At 47.7% G+C, this 17,278-nt stretch overlaps 1 protein-coding gene across 7 annotated transcripts in view; it reads right to left on the bottom strand.

The window, feature by feature from the left end:
* Positions 1-6,029: 6,029 nt before the first annotated feature.
* The window catches only part of LOC8040733 (probable histone-lysine N-methyltransferase CG1716), a 113,068-nt gene continuing 101,819 nt past the window's right edge, over positions 6,030-17,278 (bottom strand). For 5 of the 7 annotated variants that reach the window (XM_040504848.2, XM_040504847.2, XM_040221188.3 and 2 more), the window contains 9 exons: positions 16,189-16,382; positions 15,123-15,350; positions 14,130-14,270; positions 13,136-13,387; positions 11,876-12,036; positions 10,070-10,151; positions 9,755-9,802; positions 8,155-8,334; positions 6,030-7,688 (listed from right to left, as the gene is read on the bottom strand). In XM_040504848.2, coding sequence (XP_040360782.1) covers positions 7,518-7,688; positions 8,155-8,334; positions 9,755-9,802; positions 10,070-10,151; positions 11,876-12,036; positions 13,136-13,387; positions 14,130-14,270; positions 15,123-15,350; positions 16,189-16,382 — 1,457 coding nt within the window. In that variant the 3' untranslated portion in view covers positions 6,030-7,517. The remainder of the gene's footprint in view (positions 7,689-8,154; positions 8,335-9,754; positions 9,803-10,069; positions 10,152-11,875; positions 12,037-13,135; positions 13,388-14,129; positions 14,271-15,122; positions 15,351-16,188; positions 16,383-17,278) is intronic. The other 2 variants (XM_042288900.1, XM_042288902.1) reach the window with 1 other exon arrangement.

The raw sequence follows: 17,278 nt of genomic DNA, 5'->3' as shown, positions 1-17,278 counted from the left end.
GGCGTGGGTGGTTCAATCTTGAAGCTAGTTGAACACAACCGAACTCAAGAAAAGCAGCTATCAAATCTTCCCATTCACTTTACTGCAAAATTGGTGTTGCCTCCAGTGAAACACCTCGTCTCTCGTCCTCAGTCCACTTTTCTATATCCTTACAAAGAAACCACTTATCAGTTACCAAGCAGTCGTCATGTGATTCAAGACAGAAAAGAAGTAAAAACATTTTTCCGTGATTTCTCCCCATCCAAGAAATCGAAAGCACGCGACTGTGTGTTGTGGAGTAAACGGGCTTTCAAACACGTGATGGAAGGAAACAATCTACTGAGGCTTAACCACACAAATGAACACTCAGGCAAACTTAAGAAATTTTCGGACCTTCGTCAAATTACATTGCTCTTCACCGCGCAGACAACACGTGTCCGCCGCGAAAGCCACCAGAGACGCGGAGGGGCGTGGAGCGACCTCGTCAGGCTGGTTCCCGGTTTTCCCGCTTGGTGGCCTCCGTTTTGCTGGAGTCGCGAATATGGCCATATACGCCACTTTTTCGCTCGCTCAATGGGACAAGTAAGGCTTTCGCCTAAATAACTCTGCCCAGTCTTCTTGCGCCGAACAAAGTGGCGGTCATAAAAGAGTGCCAAGTCAAAACTGTTCACTGTTGCGAGCAAATGGGCAGATAAATAAAATTGCTTCACCGTACTTGTCATGCCGAGACAACGAACCTGATTAGGGCATAGTTTCTTCTTGTGGCAACACGGTAAAAACAAGTTTATTTTGTTGAAAAAAGTTAATAAATCAGATTTATTTGATTTAAATCGCTGCAGCTAGAAAATAAGGTTCTGTATCGCTAGATTTATTCTAATCACGGTAGATTGATTGATCAATCCGTTCGCTCCCCGAAAACAATGCCAAAGAAAAAGTTAGTGTGTACCCTAATGTACAGTATAATGGGCAACTTTTTATTTAACCCAACTATACTAAAACAAAGAGCTTGGCACTCTGGCTAGAAAACAGCTGTATTTTGCATTCGAATTTGCTTGCAATAGGACATTATTTAACCGAATTAAGTGCATGGTAGAAACTAGAAAGAAAGCACAAAGCCCCGATTTGCTCAGAAGAGTACCGCTTTTCGCTTGCGTTTGGCCCGATATAAATCGTCCTTATGCAACAATTGATTAAAATACAAAACAAATGCAGATACAAAGCATCATATGATAGACAAAGGGTAAATAAACATTTTTTGGATTTTTTTAGGATATTTTTTATTCAGATCATACCAAAACTGGTCTGATAATCATCTTAGATTTTATTCTCCACCCTGTGATGAGAACATACTCGTAACTGATATGAAACTGAAGTCTATGCTCAGTTCCCCGCTAAGCTGATATGCACTACCAAATGCATGGCCGAGAAGGAACACTTCTTCATACTTCTAAAAGGTTTCCGTTAACTCCCACCTTGAGTGCAATAGATAAAGAGGCCAACATGATCTTACCGAGTCAGTCTCACGAGTGTTCGATGCTCAAATATTCTGGGTGGAATGTTCGATGTATGGAGCGTTGTAGGTAAGGAACCTAGCGTGGCCTTGCCGAGTCGCGCCGACACCTCCACGCTCGCCGCTGCTTTCTCAGTGCTCGTTTTTTCTCGTTTCTGGCAGTCGTCAATCTTTTTCCATTCGCAACAATATGCCAACGAGGCAGTGGAAGCTACGTGCTTGGCAAACCAATGCGGAGAGCAGGTAGTCTGCTTCTTGCGCAGGAGTTGCAGTGACGTCAGAATGATGCCGAGCTCCGATTGGCTTTGATTGAAAGGATAGTGGGTAGACCTCAAAGCAAGCTGCCCCGAGGTCTACCCACTATCCTTCATTCAGATACAATCGAAGTTTGGCGTTCTCACTTCACCACAACCCCTGCAAAAGAAGCAGACAAACTCGTGCTCCGCATTAATCACCTGGCTCTTATTGCCAGACTGTGTGCGCTGAGTGCGTGACCACGTTGTGTAAAACAGACCGTCGACTGGTCCGGCAAGCATGTAGCGTCCACTACCTTGTCAGGTCGGTGATGAACGGAGTAGAGCTGTACCATAGGATTCTAGAGGTCTTGGATAACAAATCGCCGTCCACAAAGATGCTCGAGCCCATGACAATCCACTAAAAGCATGTTTTAGAGCACCAGCAGTGTGACACAGATGGAAAGTGTGTCCACAATCAAGGCCTGTTGCTCAAGGACACTGCATATGATCCCGCCTTTTTCTGCTTACGCACACATTGCAGTGCCAACTGCGTTACCTCTGTGCTTGTATGCATCGAGGGTTGTGCTCGTATGCATCGAGAGGAGTAAAACGTCTCTTATTTGGTTTTTCGTTTTCGCATGCTGCACCAGCAAAAAAACTGTCGTTCACCTGCATGGCTACACTTCCACATGCTGTTATTTTTTTTTTGCAACATCCTTGAGTGTGATGAAGTACTTTGTGCCCACTAGTGTCACTATATGAAACTACACTTTATACAGTGGCTCTAGTGCCCACTTGTAACCGTTGACAAGATGTCGCACTGGCACGCCAACGTCATCTGTCGGATAGTATGCAGCACCTTCCGATCCGAACGTGCTGCAGTGTTTGCAAGATCAAATCTACATTCTGTAAGAAATGATCAGAATTATATTGAGTCGAATAGCAAAAGAATAATGCACAAAAAAATTGGGAATCTATCAAGAGATCAGAGGTGTTCCACAACTACCCAATAGATGCGCACCAACCTTCTATTTCCGAGGGAACTACAAATTTCAAAGTATCAAGCAATTCCTTTTTGGTACTCTGGAATAGAGTACAACTACGATTCGTGGGTGTGTTAAATGAAGTACATTTATCCATAGTTATCTCGTAACCGGTCGTGACAAAATGCCACGATCGGTTATGAGGACAAAACACTGCATTCTCATGATTTATTTGCACTGTATGCTAGATGGAAAGGCTAATGGCCAGAAGAATCGAAATTTGTCTCGCAAAGTTTTCGAAGGGTTGCACCGGCATTCTTAGAAGAATGAGCTTCATTATTTCTATATGCTCAACCTGTTGGCAGTGTTGGGTTAAGTACATCCGAAAGGTACTCAAAGTTACAAATGAGATGTGCTTTAAGTAAAGTAGTGAGCAGTCTTGCCATAGTTACTATACTCTGTTCCACCTTCAGTCTGAGTGCAGTGGAGTCCACGAGCTATTCCAGCCGATCCAGCGCCGGGAGGAAATCGTGTGACCTGCCGGCTGAGCAGAACGACGCAGGGTGCTCAAGGTCACGCGACACTCTCTCCACGCTGGATTGGCTTGGATGGCTCCTGGCGTCCACTGCGGGCAACTGGTAACTCGTTACTGCTTAGTGCAAATAACTTGTAACTGTAAGAAGGTTACCATTTTTCGAAAGTAAATGTAAAGAGCAAAGTTGTAACAATTACTTCGCAGATTTATGTGCAAAAATATTGCAAACACTACCACCAAATCATCTCGCAACTCGTGAGAGTCCCAAGTCCTGATACGGGAAGGGCACAGCAAAAACTGTCTTAAGCACAAAAGGCAAAAATATAATAAAAAATATTATTTGACCCTGCTCAGCCTAGCTGGACTCGCCAACTGGGAGGATGGGGACGTTTGTGTCCCTACCCGCCGTGTATGGTACATCGCCCACAGCGCATGCAGACGTAACAAACTGCGGCATCTCTAAGGCGTTTCTCTTTTGTTTATCTGGAGACGGAACGTGCGCTTTTTGCGGAGGGCAGTTTTTGGCGATTGTCGCCCCAAACTCCCGCAGGCTTACTGCACAACCGATTTTCCGAACCTTGTCTTTTTCCGCCAAGCATACGTTTCCTTCCCCTCTAATTTAAATCGTCAAACTCCCAGATGCACTATTGCAGTCTCGACTTTAGACCCAATCGCTCTCCCTTCCCCTTTTTTGCAACCCAATTATTGGCCTTGCCTCCAGTCACCCATTTGTTATCCCGCATTGCTCTGCTTCTCAGGTCCGGTCACTTGAGAGAGTTGTATTCGCTCTAAACGTCTGTGTTGGTCTGCTTCTTTGTGCGTTTTCTTGAAATTGAAAGGCTGCCCTTGGCCAGGACCAGGGGAACTTGGCATCAGTTGATTTATAAATATATTCATGTTGCAGGCTTTTCAGGTGGTCTCTTCTACTTCGGGTGGCGAGAAGGTGGAGCACAAACATGTCCGATCTGGTTAGCAAGCGGCGGAGAAAAGATTGCAACAGCTGTTTGGAATTCTACACGCAGTGGTCGTTTGTACCTTGATTAGACCTTCTTTTGCACCGCTGTAATGTTCAGCGGGTTCGACAGAGGGATGTCGCCGCAACATTGCTCGCCAAGTTTTCTGGAGAAGCTTCGTGCATCATGAAAGATTGTGTGAACGCAGTAGAAAACGATTCGACAGACAAATAGATTGCAACAACATAAGAAAACATCTGCAAAGCTGATTGCAAGGTAAGACTTATATTAATATCGACTCAACATTGGCACGATTTTTATTGCTTCCGTCCCATTCCGCATCACCAAAGAAATCTGAAATTAGAATTGACCGATCATGAACTCGCACCGCGATTGGATATACCAGAGATCTAGACGCGTGCTGCTACATTTGTGTGTACCTTATGGAGGCCATACTTATTCGAAGTTCCTCATGGATTATCGGTAGGTATCTGCTAGTTCAACATTTTGAGAAACTGAAGCCGCCTGTAATTTTGCCAAAGAAGAAACTATAAATGCTTTATAACGGATTTATTCCAGTTATGTCTTCAATAATAATCTTCTCCAGGAAGCTATTCATGGTAAAAGTTGAAATAGAAAGAACCAAACATGTAAATTGATGACTGGGAAAAAACAGTTTCTAAAAAAAATCGGATTCACTGCCTAGAAGGTTCCTTTTGAACGCTAATATTTTTTTACAAAGTAACAGCAAAGTAACTGCAACAAGTTAATCCTTATATTTTGTAATGTAACTGTAGCAGGGTTACTTTTTTCCCCCAGGTGACTAACTGCCGGTACATTTTAGCAGTAACGTGCCCTTGAGCGATTGAGAGTACAACGGACACAGGGTAATTGAAGTAAAGTATTATAAATACAGTGCACTTTAAAAGTAAAAGTACTTCTCAACAGTCCTTCACAATGCCCTTTTCTTCCCCTATAGCGAGTTTTTTCTTGACTTGTATGCATTGCTCAGTTGTTTTCGGAAAAGGCGGCAAATACTGGATGAAGGGTTACAGCAATTTTTCAGAAATCCCTCTAACATCTGAATTTGGCATCGCTTGCCCTGGCCTGCATTCAAGGCGGTTAAGAACACTAGGGGAGAGAGAGCATGATGTCAGCCCCATAGCTTCCGCAAGCATTCCTCCTGGGGGGAATACTTTTAGCTTCCTCGCTTGCGCTGACCTAGCAAAAAGTAGCAAGTTCTAAATGCTGCGGGAAAGCCGCCCCCCTTTACACATGGAGCGATGCGTCGTCGGCTCGAGCTTCTGGCGAGAGTAGAATATCCGCACCAAGTATTTCTTAGGAGCATCATTTTGCGATACAAATTTAACAAGACCAAATGGAGAATGCTACGAACTATAAGTTCTCTAGACCTACTTAAAATAGAACTTTGAGTACAATGTACTAAAAGTACTTGCCAACACCAGTTGTTGGTGCCATTTTATTTTTAACAAATGAATAACATACCAAACAGCAATCTGCCAAAACCATGTCTCGCCATCTTGCTTGCAAACAATTAGATAAATGAAAGACGTTTACAATCCCCTGTAACGCCGAACTAAAGCGCAGCTCTTGAAGAGGATGAGGGGAAGGAACAGAGAGGAGGGTTTGCACCTGCTCCTCATCCGTCCCCTCCTTTCTTGCTCCTCTCCCATTTAGTGGGAAATATTCGCTAAATTTTCCACTAAATTTAGTGCAAAAAATTCCCTGCTCTTGTTCTTGGCAACCACAAGTCACCAAGAATCCAGCCGCACGGTTCCTCCTCCCCACACCCCAAGAAAGAGTTGACGGCAGTATGAAATAAATTGAAAATTTATTACAGACTCACTGGTGAGCCCCTAAGGGTAATGCCGACTTTACAATTCATCCGACCGTGTCGGGTCCACTATTTACAACCATCGGGGGCTGGCACGCGGCCACCCACGCACCGTCGGCGACAACCCCCACCAGTCACCGTTACGGCGACTACAGACAACACTAAACAAGGAAAACACCGAAGACAACACAATGATTTGACGATGCTTTCATAGAAAGAAAAGCGTCCCCCTGTCGAAAGCTTCGTTTGTCGGCGACGCGATTCCAAATGGCTCGAGTTTGCACCTTCGTCCTCAGAGTTATCCTTCCCCGTGCATTATTAACAAAAAGAAATGTTTCATGATCTTGACATGCACAGGTGTATTTACATTAATTACTAAACGCAGACCGTAAAAAAGAAGGAAGACAGAGGAAAAGAAAAAAAAAAGCCTAATCGCAGCGTTGGGTGCGACGGTACAACCGAGAATATGTCTGTACAAATGTCGGACGCAGCGGCACGCTTCCTGCGATAGCTGCGTGCAATGCGCGTCGCGAGTCTGATGAACTATAATTACAGAATGAGAGAGAACCACGCTGGCGTCATCGGTTCGTCGACACGAACGACCAACGTCGTTCCACGAAGAATGCCGCCACATATCGCGTCGACTTGCAACCCTTGCTCACGACAACGACGAGTCGACCCGTAGACGTCGAGAAAACGAACCACGAAAGCTGGGGTGGCGGCTTTTTCGGTGCGCGTAAAACTGACGAGGGGACAGACGAAAAAATAATTCCCGTACACTTTGAAATGAATGCGCGGCAGTAAGAATCAACACGAACGTTGTGAATATGATGCCGAGAATAACTGGTCTGAAGCGAACCGCAGTCACAGCCCCACCGACGGAGCGGGGGTAACCTTGTTCCAAACGCTCCTGTGGCCAAAACGTAGCCGTATCCGTTCGTAACCGACGTGTGGCTATGCGACTGGCTCCCAACGTTTCCGCCCGCGACAAACACACGGTCGCCAGACCTCTCTTTCCGAGGCCGTCGCACGTAGCAGGTATCCGTCGACGTATCTGTACACGACAGATATGTGGTCGCAGAACTGCTCGCTTCAAAGCCACCGAATGCAGTTGGTGTCTATCCATCCGTAGCCGATGCGTGCCCACACGAATGGCTCGCGTAGCAACATGGTCGGGACGTATCCGCTTGCGACGGATGCATGGTCGCGGGAAAACTCCCTCCACAGCCACCGTACTCGGCTGGCATCTATCCGTCCGTGTTCAGTTCACCCACAGCTCAGTTGGGACCCGTGGCTGGCGTGCGCCCGCATGCATCCGTTGTGTGTTGACGGCGTGGCTAGGTCGCGCGGATCGAAGAGTGCGCCCCTGCGTTGCAGCGGTCTGGTCGACATGTGGGTGCGCATTGTCCTGCACAATGAATGTCTGGTGCCGCTGAAATGGCGGCGTTCAGTGGCGACGTGCGTTGTCACTCGTCCTTGGGCGAGACCGCCTTGTCCTTCTTGTAGAACAACGGGCCGTACTTGGCCATGTACTTGTGCACAAACTCCTTGGCCTTGTGCTTGACATTGTCGTTGCACTCGAGGTCTTCCACGTTCTTGCAGTGCTTCAACTCTTTGGCCATCACAAAGTGCGTCAGCTGAAAAAGCGAGGCAAACAACGAAAACTAAAAACCCACTTTTTTTTTAAAGCACGAGACGCAATTAGAAGATTGCAAAATATTCTAGTACTTACATCCTATTATTAAACGGATAAATCAGAAACTCTGCGTAGGATTTATAAACCATTCTTTCCGACCAATCGTTTGATCTAGGAAACATTGCAGCCAAATAAACATTCTCTTAACACGATCCTAAATTGTGAATCACCTGCCAGTCATATCTCAGTCTTTCTGAAGCGCCGTTCAACGTTTACGACCCTTTCTTTTAGAAAAAAGCTGGAACCAGGAGGAACGCTTTTTTCTCTGTCAGACACGAAACAGTTCTCCCAGTTCGGTCGAACTGTTCAAACTGGCAGTCAGCTCAACTGTCATACTCAAATACAAGTTGAGAATGTGTCATAGATGCCCTGGGGCCTTGTAAGCGCGACGCAGACTCCAAACGCACCTTTCGGGCGAGGTGCTTGAAGTCTTCCGTACTCTGGATTCGGCCCAGCTTGCAGTCCGGCTTGCGGAACGGATTGAGGCAGTGCACGATGTGGGAGGAGATCTTGGATCGGAACAGCTCCTTGATCTTTTTGGCCACCTCCGAGGTGTCGGCGGCCGCGGTCAGAGTCTTCTTCTTGCTCTGCGATACCACGACAACACTTCAAACACTCAATTTCGGACCTCGTCGAAAAGCCTCCGTTCTGCTTTTAAAAGAAGACGCAGCGAGCCCCCCAAAACACATACTTTCAAAGCGTCGGCCATGCACTCTAAAACCACCGCAGGGTTTAAACATCATGATTAAAAGCAACTGTTCCAGTTTCCAGTTTGGGCCATACTATCTGTGCTTCTTAGATGACGGGGGAGTTCTCTTTTTGTAACAGTGAAAGGTGTTGAGCTTTATCGAAGCAACATTTGTTTGCCACTTTTGGCGTGGAACAAATGAGTAGTGCCACTTGCAATGCCACCAATGCCAGATCCAGCTGAAGAAATATTCATTGATACAAGCACATTCCTTTTTTATCTAACACACATTTACACCCAGATTTTTTTTTTTCCATAATAAAACATTGAAAAATTACGCTAAATTTCGATGAATCAGAAATCAAACAAAAATAAACTGCGATGAGCTCTGAATTTACGGCAAAAAGTAAACTCCGAAAAACACAGTCGGAATTTGACGAAAAATAAGCTACGAAAATGCAAAATCCTACTTATTAGGTTAATCTCTTGTGCAAAAACTACCAATACCATGCACGACACTTTGCACACTAATGCCGGCACCATGCAGGACATGTTAACCTTTGACAAGGACGCTACGCTTGGAGGCCTTGCACATGCAATGCCATGCTCTAAACACTCCTATACTTCTGTCTAAATCTTCTCGAGGGTATTGTAAGAGGGAAGCTGCCCGCTGGGTGACTGATCTCTCTTACCCGTGATTGGCTGCAGCATCTTTTAATGCGAAACATCCTTTGGCTAGGAGTTCGGCATTTCGAGAAGCCCAGATAAAAGTGTGGCTGCGAGGCTCGACGCCAATTGGTCAATAGGTGGGAGAGGAGGAGCGAGCCGCTCGACGCTGATTTGTTGACGGGGAGGTGGAATGACCAGAGGGGTAAGCGAGGTGTGGTGAAGTGTGCCAGGGATGTAGGCATCTGCCAACTCTAAGTACTGCTAAACGTTTGTGACGCTAGGACCTACGCAACGCAATTGCCTAGCAATTTGCCATAAATATTTGTTTGCCTGTTTCGTTACTTGCGCAGAACATGGCCCCTTTGCATACGACCTCTTGCAAGACTGGCCTATCTTTCTTTGTTTCTTTTGTTATGTAAAAACAAAAAACAAAAGAAACACGAGCACCATAGAAGCACTGTTTGCTCGAACCAGCGTGCGTAAACAAAGTTCACAATAAAAAAAATTGTTTACTCATCTTGCTAAGATAAAATAAGATGAAAAGCAAAAAAAGAAGTTGCATGTATGCAAGAGAGAAAACTGGGAAGGGGGAGAGGTCCAAGAAAAGCGCACAAAGCGTACAGCTGCAAAAAGGCACAGTTTATACTGACCGTCGTTTTCTTTACTTTCATGCTCATGCTGCCCACAGTACTGTTCACCTGAGAAGAGAAGCAGACACGCAACGTAAGGGGGAGGTTAGGTCAACCAAAAACAAAACCAACACAAATACACACAAAAAAAAGACTAAAGAAGCAAATATAACAAAGGCAAACACGCACACCCTCGCAGCATGCACCAAACACGAGGAAAGATGAGGATGTGACAGAAATGTAGCACGGTAGGAGTTATGGACGAGCAAAACTACCGCCCGCAGCATCCTCTTTTCGTAACAACGTACTGGAACAGACGATAGATTGTTGTCCTACCTTTGGTTCGTCGTACGTGGGCGTCCCTAGATCCATGTCCTGATCCTCCTCGTCCCAGGCAGGGGGGTCCCACTGAGTTTCCCTGTGGGACAAGACACGAGTGAGCGCACATTTAACTCGGCCCCTACAATAGACCATTCCATTTAGCGCTCTCTGGGCGGCACCATTTTGTTCGACAGCAGCGCCCTCTCCATACATCCGGGAAATTCAGCGGGTTCGGCGGGGTAAAACGAGTAAGAGGGCACACGCCCGACTCTGCTAGCAGACGACAAACCGGGAGGTTGCCATTCTCCATCTTTGGGCTGTATCGGCGGGCTGTACGGAACATGGAACTCTCGCTCGTGGCTGCCGTTGTGAAGTGGTTTGCGTTCTTAGAATAGTTATGGCTACTCCAAAATCAGCCTAGAGCTCTCCGTTGTTCTACTTCGGTAAATGATCAAGTGACATATCTTTTATTTATTATTTCAGACATCCACTCATGGTCGCTAAAGGCCTACACCAGTACAAACTTTGTATAGTAAAAAAGGTACAGCCACCGGATTCACTTTTTGCCGGAGAGACCGGCCAGTCTGACACAGTTTTCCCAATCTTTTTTTTTATTTGCACGCAGATAACAGCGCAATTGGACTCTGTTAGTCTTTTTTATCTACCATAGTAATACACGATAACTGGCGTACCAAAATCTGCGCATCTGCGCTTGAAATTCCCAAAATGACGCGATTTTAAACAGAGTTTGTATGCCAGCCGGATGCTAGGTACTGCTCACTCGGCGGAGCAGACGACATGCGGGCGAGAGGGTGAGGGCATTTTTTTCTCTTTTTACCCTCTCTGCTATGACCCTAATGGAACGGTCTATAAGTGCTGTATTTACTCGCATAATGAACGCACCCCCATCAACAATCATTGATATCTGGACTTTGTTTTTTTTTTCTGGCGTAATGAACGCACTTCTACTTTTCGGCTCCGCGAGTCTTGAACTGTGTCCAACTTAGCTAGCCGACTAGCCAACACCAAGCCCGCCAATTTTCTTTTGCCAACAAGCCAAGCCAAGTCGCTCTCGTGATGGCTGCAATTGCGTGACAACCGTGAAACCGAGCGGCGCACATGCGTAGCGAAGCTGGGGTTCAAGGAATTGCCAAGCCCTGGATATCACGCTTCGTTTATCGGATGCATTCATGTCAACAAAACATGCCCCAGTCTGCGCTCCATTTTTGAACAGTGATAACATGAAAGTGGTTAGGCCTAAGAACAGTCGCGTCACTCTCCGTGCTGAGTGAGCTTCGTAGCGTGCTTTTTCTTCAGCAAAGGGCACGCCAAAACAGCCCTAAAAAGGTCCCGATTTTTATAGAGCATGATTACTGTGGCACGCCCACGACCGGCCATGGGTGCGCATCCGTCAGTGGGCATGTGCCACAGTACCCTGCCATGTCATATTGGCACCTCATATGACATTAGCGCAAAGTGTGTAAATGCAAAAATTTCACCCCGCATATGGGTCAATTTTTTGGAAAAAAAAAGGGTGTTCATTATGTGAGTAAATACGGTACATTAAACTTTCTCATAGCTGACTTTTCGGAATGTACAACTCTAGTCGCCTAGCAACCCCATCTGAAGCGGCATCTTTAGAGGCTCGCCAACATTCCCTAGCAATTGGAGCGTATCTCCATTTTTCCCCGCTGGCTGACAATTAGAGTTTGCCCTGAATGTACCAGGACGTGAAAATTCCCCAACGATTCCAACCATCCCCATTTTACCCCGCCGGTAGACGTCCGGACGACCGACTCGATGGCAGAGCTCAGTCCTCACCGGGTGAGGGCGTGATAGTAGTAGAGGTTCCCTTCCTCGTCCTTGGCTGTCTTCCAGTGGGGCGGCAGTCTCGAGCTCTTCCTGGGTGGCGCTGTCTCCTGCTGCGGAGGGGGACTCGCCAGACGGCCCGACGGCGCTGGCTCCCTCGTCTGCACCGGCACCTGAGGGATCCCCAAGTGGTGGATTGGATTCCAATATGACGGCCACTATGGTGCCAGACATTCGTCCCTTCCCCGCACCATCGTGGCAAAGGCAGTGGTAACGCAGAGCGTGTTACGTGTTGCTTTCAGTGATGCTACACAGAGCGCACGAAGAAACTTCACGCGCACATTTTATGCCTAGACGGCACGAAGAACATTGTGCCAGTGTTACTGGTAATGCGCGTTACCTCTTTCCAACGTAGTAACATGCTCTTTACTTTTTTGCAACAGTAAAAGGTGACATACTTGTGTTACTTTTTCAAGTAATAGGTAACATGGTTACATTACTTCTTGCCACAACTTAAATAACATTACACTTGAATTTTTTTTTCGTGTTTTTACGTGCCGAGCTTTGTGAATTCTCAAGTTTTATGAGTTTAATTAAGAGATAATAAGATAAAATAATTAAGTTCAGTTTCTGCATAAACATAATGTTTCTTGAAATATGGCATATGTACCATCAAAACAGTAAAATGTGTTAATTCGTAATTAAAAAAAGTAACACAAAAGTAATGTGTGTTACTTTTTATCGATAATGGCAACACATTTCTTTTACTTTGAGTATCGGTAAAGCATTGCTTTCATTTGCTAGTCACTAGCAACGCATTTCGTTACATTTCTTCAGTAACGCCTACAATGCTGCCAGAGACCTAACATGCCCTAAGTGTATGAAAGGCACAAACTCACAGGCTGCTCAATTGGGGACTGTATCAGCAGGAAACCAACATTAGTACAAGCCCTAGGCACTGATGCACCCTGGGCACGGCTCAGGCTAGGGCACAAGCACGTACCAGGCAAGCGTAATCATCTGTCCTACGCACCGACGCACCCGAGGCAGATCGCTGACTAGGGCACTCATGCGCCATAAACACGATCATCCGTGCTAGGTACAAATGCGCCTAGGGCGCATCACTGCCTAGGACGCATCACTGCCTAGGGCGCATCACTGCCTAGGGCGCATCACTGCCTAGGGCACATCACTGCCTAGAGCACATCACAATCTAGGGCAGATCACTGCCTAGGGAACAAGAATTCCCTAGCAAAGAGGACAGAAACTCACAGGCTGTTCAGCTGGGATCGCATGAGCAGGAATGGGTGGCAGGTAGTAGACCTGGGGCATTCCCTGGGGCAGCGCCTGAGCCATGCCCTGAACGGCTCCCATTGGCTGACCGGGTCCAGCCGCCACGTAGCCCGGGCCGTAAGGGCCCATGGGCTGCGGATTGGCTTGGAACAGTCCCGCGGGAACTGGCGCAGCCGTAGCCGCAACCATGGCGCCGGGAGGTGCGTACGGCATGGACGTGGGCGGCGTGTGCTGAAGAAAAAGAGAGAGATGGACAATGCATCTTAAAGGTCAGTTATGCAGCTCTCGGTACAGCTCAAGCCACGATAATACTCGTGGAACTTTCTTCAGGTCGAACTTGAAATGGCAAAGTTCTTCAGGTCAAACTTGAAATGGCAAAGTGTCGATTTCTCGAAACGTGCGACGAATTCGCCCCGTCGCACAACGGCTTCTTTTGCTGCATTCTTCTGGACGGTTGAAAGATAACCTTGAAAACTATTGGCGAGTCAGAATGTGTGCCTAAAAAAAGCCCAAGCATACAACATCGCAGCACTTCCCACCACTCGGGCAGCTGTGAAGGTATTTCAAGGAAAACCACCTCGATTTTCAATTGTACAAGCTCGGATCACATTCTATTATGCCACGAATGGCACCTCTGCACAGACGTGGCAGTCGCGGCCAGCTGCTGCAGCGTGGGATATCGTTACTGCCACGGGGCCACGGCTAGAGAACTACGGCTTGGGCCAGGGATCTCAAGAGATAAAAATAATCGGCAGATCCCGAAGGCAGCGGTATTGCACCGTCTTTGGGATCAAAGCAAGATTCTCATCCAGAACCACCTGTTCTCACAGAGTATGTGCGCACATTTTGTTACCTTTCCGGTGCCCCCCCCCCCCCCCCCTTCTTGAACGGGACGATTTTTGAATGATACAAATAATTTGTATCGTCGAGGTTCCACCACAACCTCTCCCCAGTTCGTTTCGGCGGTGCCTACCTGGGCAGGTGGGTAGACCACTTGCTGCGTCTGCTCCTGGACGGGCGAAGGGGCGACCCTGGGGATCTGCTCGTACTCCAGAGGGGCACGCTGGGTGGGCGCTCCCCTCGCTTCGGCCGAACTCGCGTCCGGGAATCCGCCCTGGGGAAGACCGATGCAACGTCAGAAGGTCCGAAAACAATTTTAAACATCCTCGGGGAAAAAAAGGACGATTAAAAAGCAGGTTCTACAGCGAAGCTGTTTATAGCTAGGTTCTGGCAGATCGTCTCGGGGCTCAGACCGAGCGTAGACCAATGATTTTGTATAGTTAATGCTGCCTTTCCCGTATACAAGAATCAAAGTAAATAACCGAAATATAGCATTGAGAAAGCTCGTGCAAGATGCTATTTTTATTAGTTTTTGCTTTAGAACAGTTAATGCTGCAGACGCCGGCGCCGCACTTGTCGCCGCTGCCGCGGTGTCTCGTAAAATCGGCACACAGAATGGCACAATGGTACAGCTGGCCACAACTTGTAACAAGCCGAGGCGTCCTCGATGTCACGACTGCTTCGTTTTTGTCGGCGACGGAATGCCTAGAGGGTCAACCTATGTGTAATAAATATGATACATGCCAAACGCCGACGCAATGCTCTTGCACGGCGCAGGTTCAAAGTGCAAGCACCAAAATACACCCGAAATTGCTGCACCATCCCCCTGAAATCGGGTGTTTGCACTGTTTCTAGTCCCTCACAGGGTCTACCCAACTATGCGGAGCGCAAGTTTGTCTGCTTCTTTTGCAGGGGCGCTGGTGATGTCAAAACACTGAGCTCCGATCGGCTCTGATCGAAGGATAGTGGGTAGCTCTCAAAGCAAGCTGCCTTGAGGTGTATACCCAACTTCCTTCAATCAGAGACAACCAGAGCTGGGCATCTTTGTCACGTCACCACATCCCTCCCAAAAGTAGCAAATGAATTTGCGCTCCGCGATAGCCGGAGGAAGGAACGAGATGCTCACCTGTGCGACGGCAATGGCCTCCTCCTCCTCGAAGGGCGGCGGGGACGACAGCGGGTCTGGGTTCTGCGGCGTCACCTCCCCGGTGTCCGGAGACAGGGACGGTGGCAGCGGGATCTGCATCGGGTCCGTCAGGAAGATGCTCGCCTCCGGAGGAGGCGCCGCAGGACTCGGAACGCGCGGCTGCAGGTTCGACACCGCCGCCACGGCCGCCGACAGAGCCTGGTAGTTCTGCGCACGCGCGCAACACGAATGAGTGCCGTCGAACATTATTATTATTTTTGCAACTACAGTAGACTCCTCTTTCAAACTCCAAGAAGCCACGAATTTTGTTTTAATTATCAGACATTCATCTAAATATGATGCGAAATAAAATTCTGGTATGTTATATGGATTGCTATGCATAGAAAACAGATATCTAATGATTTACTCTACCCAGGCCTACCGATCATAAGCAGGTATGCCACGCATAGAACAGTTGTGAAGTGTACGACCCAAGTTTATTTATCCCTCAAAAATGTTGTTCGTTGTGGACTTTCCAAAGTTTACATGCTCAAAACGAAATTAAGTTTGTTCATAGAGCCAAGAGGCTGTCTAACGTGAGCTATGAAGCGGGGGACACACAGATGATGAAAGCATGCGCCGCGCGGCAGTTATCGTACCAACTGGCACGGACACTGCGACGTAGAGTCATGGCGTCGTGAAGGCTGCTGCGCGGCGCCCGCTTTCATCGCTCGTGTGTGCTTCTCTACAGAGCACCCGAGCGTCGTGGGGAAGCAGCACCCGCGGCAGCAAGCTCCGCAGGTGTTGCCTCTCTGCGGTGCACCGGTGCTCGGAAAAAAGCGCACTCAACAGGGCTGCGGGACCAAAAAGTATGAATTGCAAGAAAAAGGTTTTCGAATTAAGCGGTTTACGAATACCCCTAAAGCGGGGCGGGACGAGCAAGGTTTTGAAATTTTTTCTAATTAACCAAAAGTAAGAAATATCCGAGTTTAAATTATCGTGAGCCAACTGTATGCCGAGTTCACTATTGTCGTACGAGGACGGACGGGGTATGGGCGGCACTCACGATGGCGGCGTGTTGGGGTGGCAGCTGGTTGGAGCCCTCGTCCATGGGCAGTGGGGGCCCCAGCGTCCCCATGGGGCCCATCTGCTGCTGCCCCGGCAGCATGGCCCCCGCGGTCAGAAGGGGGGCACCCATGGGCATGCCCTGGTGGGGCGGCTGCGGCTGCTGCTGGGGTGGAATGCCTCCCAGCATTGTGTCTGCACGAGGGACAGCATGCCGCGTTGTAAACGGGGAAGCAGTTCATCGAGATTCACAAGCATGAGGACACCCGCTCTACTTTGAAGACCGCAGAGCAATCGCGAAGTATGCATGTCCTCCTAGTATACAAACATTTGAGGTAGCGACAGAGTGAAGGCGGCAGCATGAGTGAATGCACTGAACCCCCCCCCCCCCCCCCCTCACAGAAAAGAAAATAAAGACTATTACAGAGAGGTTGAAGTGTATCAGTTACGTGTTATGATTAAACCAGGTTCTGTGCAGTAAGTCTGCTAAAACACTGGAAACTTAGTGAAGACATCCCCGTTATAATAATAGTTGTGTTGCAAGTAGGCTTCAGTGGACAGCATAAACCTTTAGATCCTTCGCTGTGCTCCAATACAGCTTCGGGAAGGGAACGTGCAAAACTGCTCTTCGAGGGCAGAACTGTTTGACATTTCACAAAAGACCATCTGCGATAGAACTGCAGCCGGATGTCGATAGTGACTACAGTCCCCAAAGCCAAACGCCGCAGCTTCAGCCAACGCTAAGTTACGGCACTCGTTGTGCCGTAACTAGAAGCCGTTTCTAGTTCAGATCACTTTGATAATCAGTTATAACGATTGAAATTTCGGGTTTTTTCATTATTGTTATAAGTGGGTTGCATTGTACTCGCCGTACTGCAACTAGAGCCAGTAGAAACGCAAGTCCCCAAAGCCAGACACTTTGGCTTCAGCTAAAGCCAAAGCCGCAAGGAGACAAAATGTCCATTCACTGTGCTGCCTTAGATACTCCTGCCAAAAGTTCCAGCTTCAGCCAAAGCCATAACGAGACAGGGTATCAATTCACAGGGGTGCATGACATACTCCCGCCAAACGTTGGCTTTGGCTTCGGCCAA

Source organism: Ixodes scapularis, unplaced genomic scaffold, assembly GCF_016920785.2.
Source record: "Ixodes scapularis isolate PalLabHiFi unplaced genomic scaffold, ASM1692078v2 PGA_scaffold11__112_contigs__length_91849675, whole genome shotgun sequence".
In the NCBI taxonomy this organism is placed as follows: Eukaryota; Metazoa; Arthropoda; class Arachnida; order Ixodida; family Ixodidae; genus Ixodes; species Ixodes scapularis.
The sequence above is the reverse complement of the archived record's forward strand: the minus strand, read 5'-3'. Positions and strand labels throughout refer to the sequence as shown.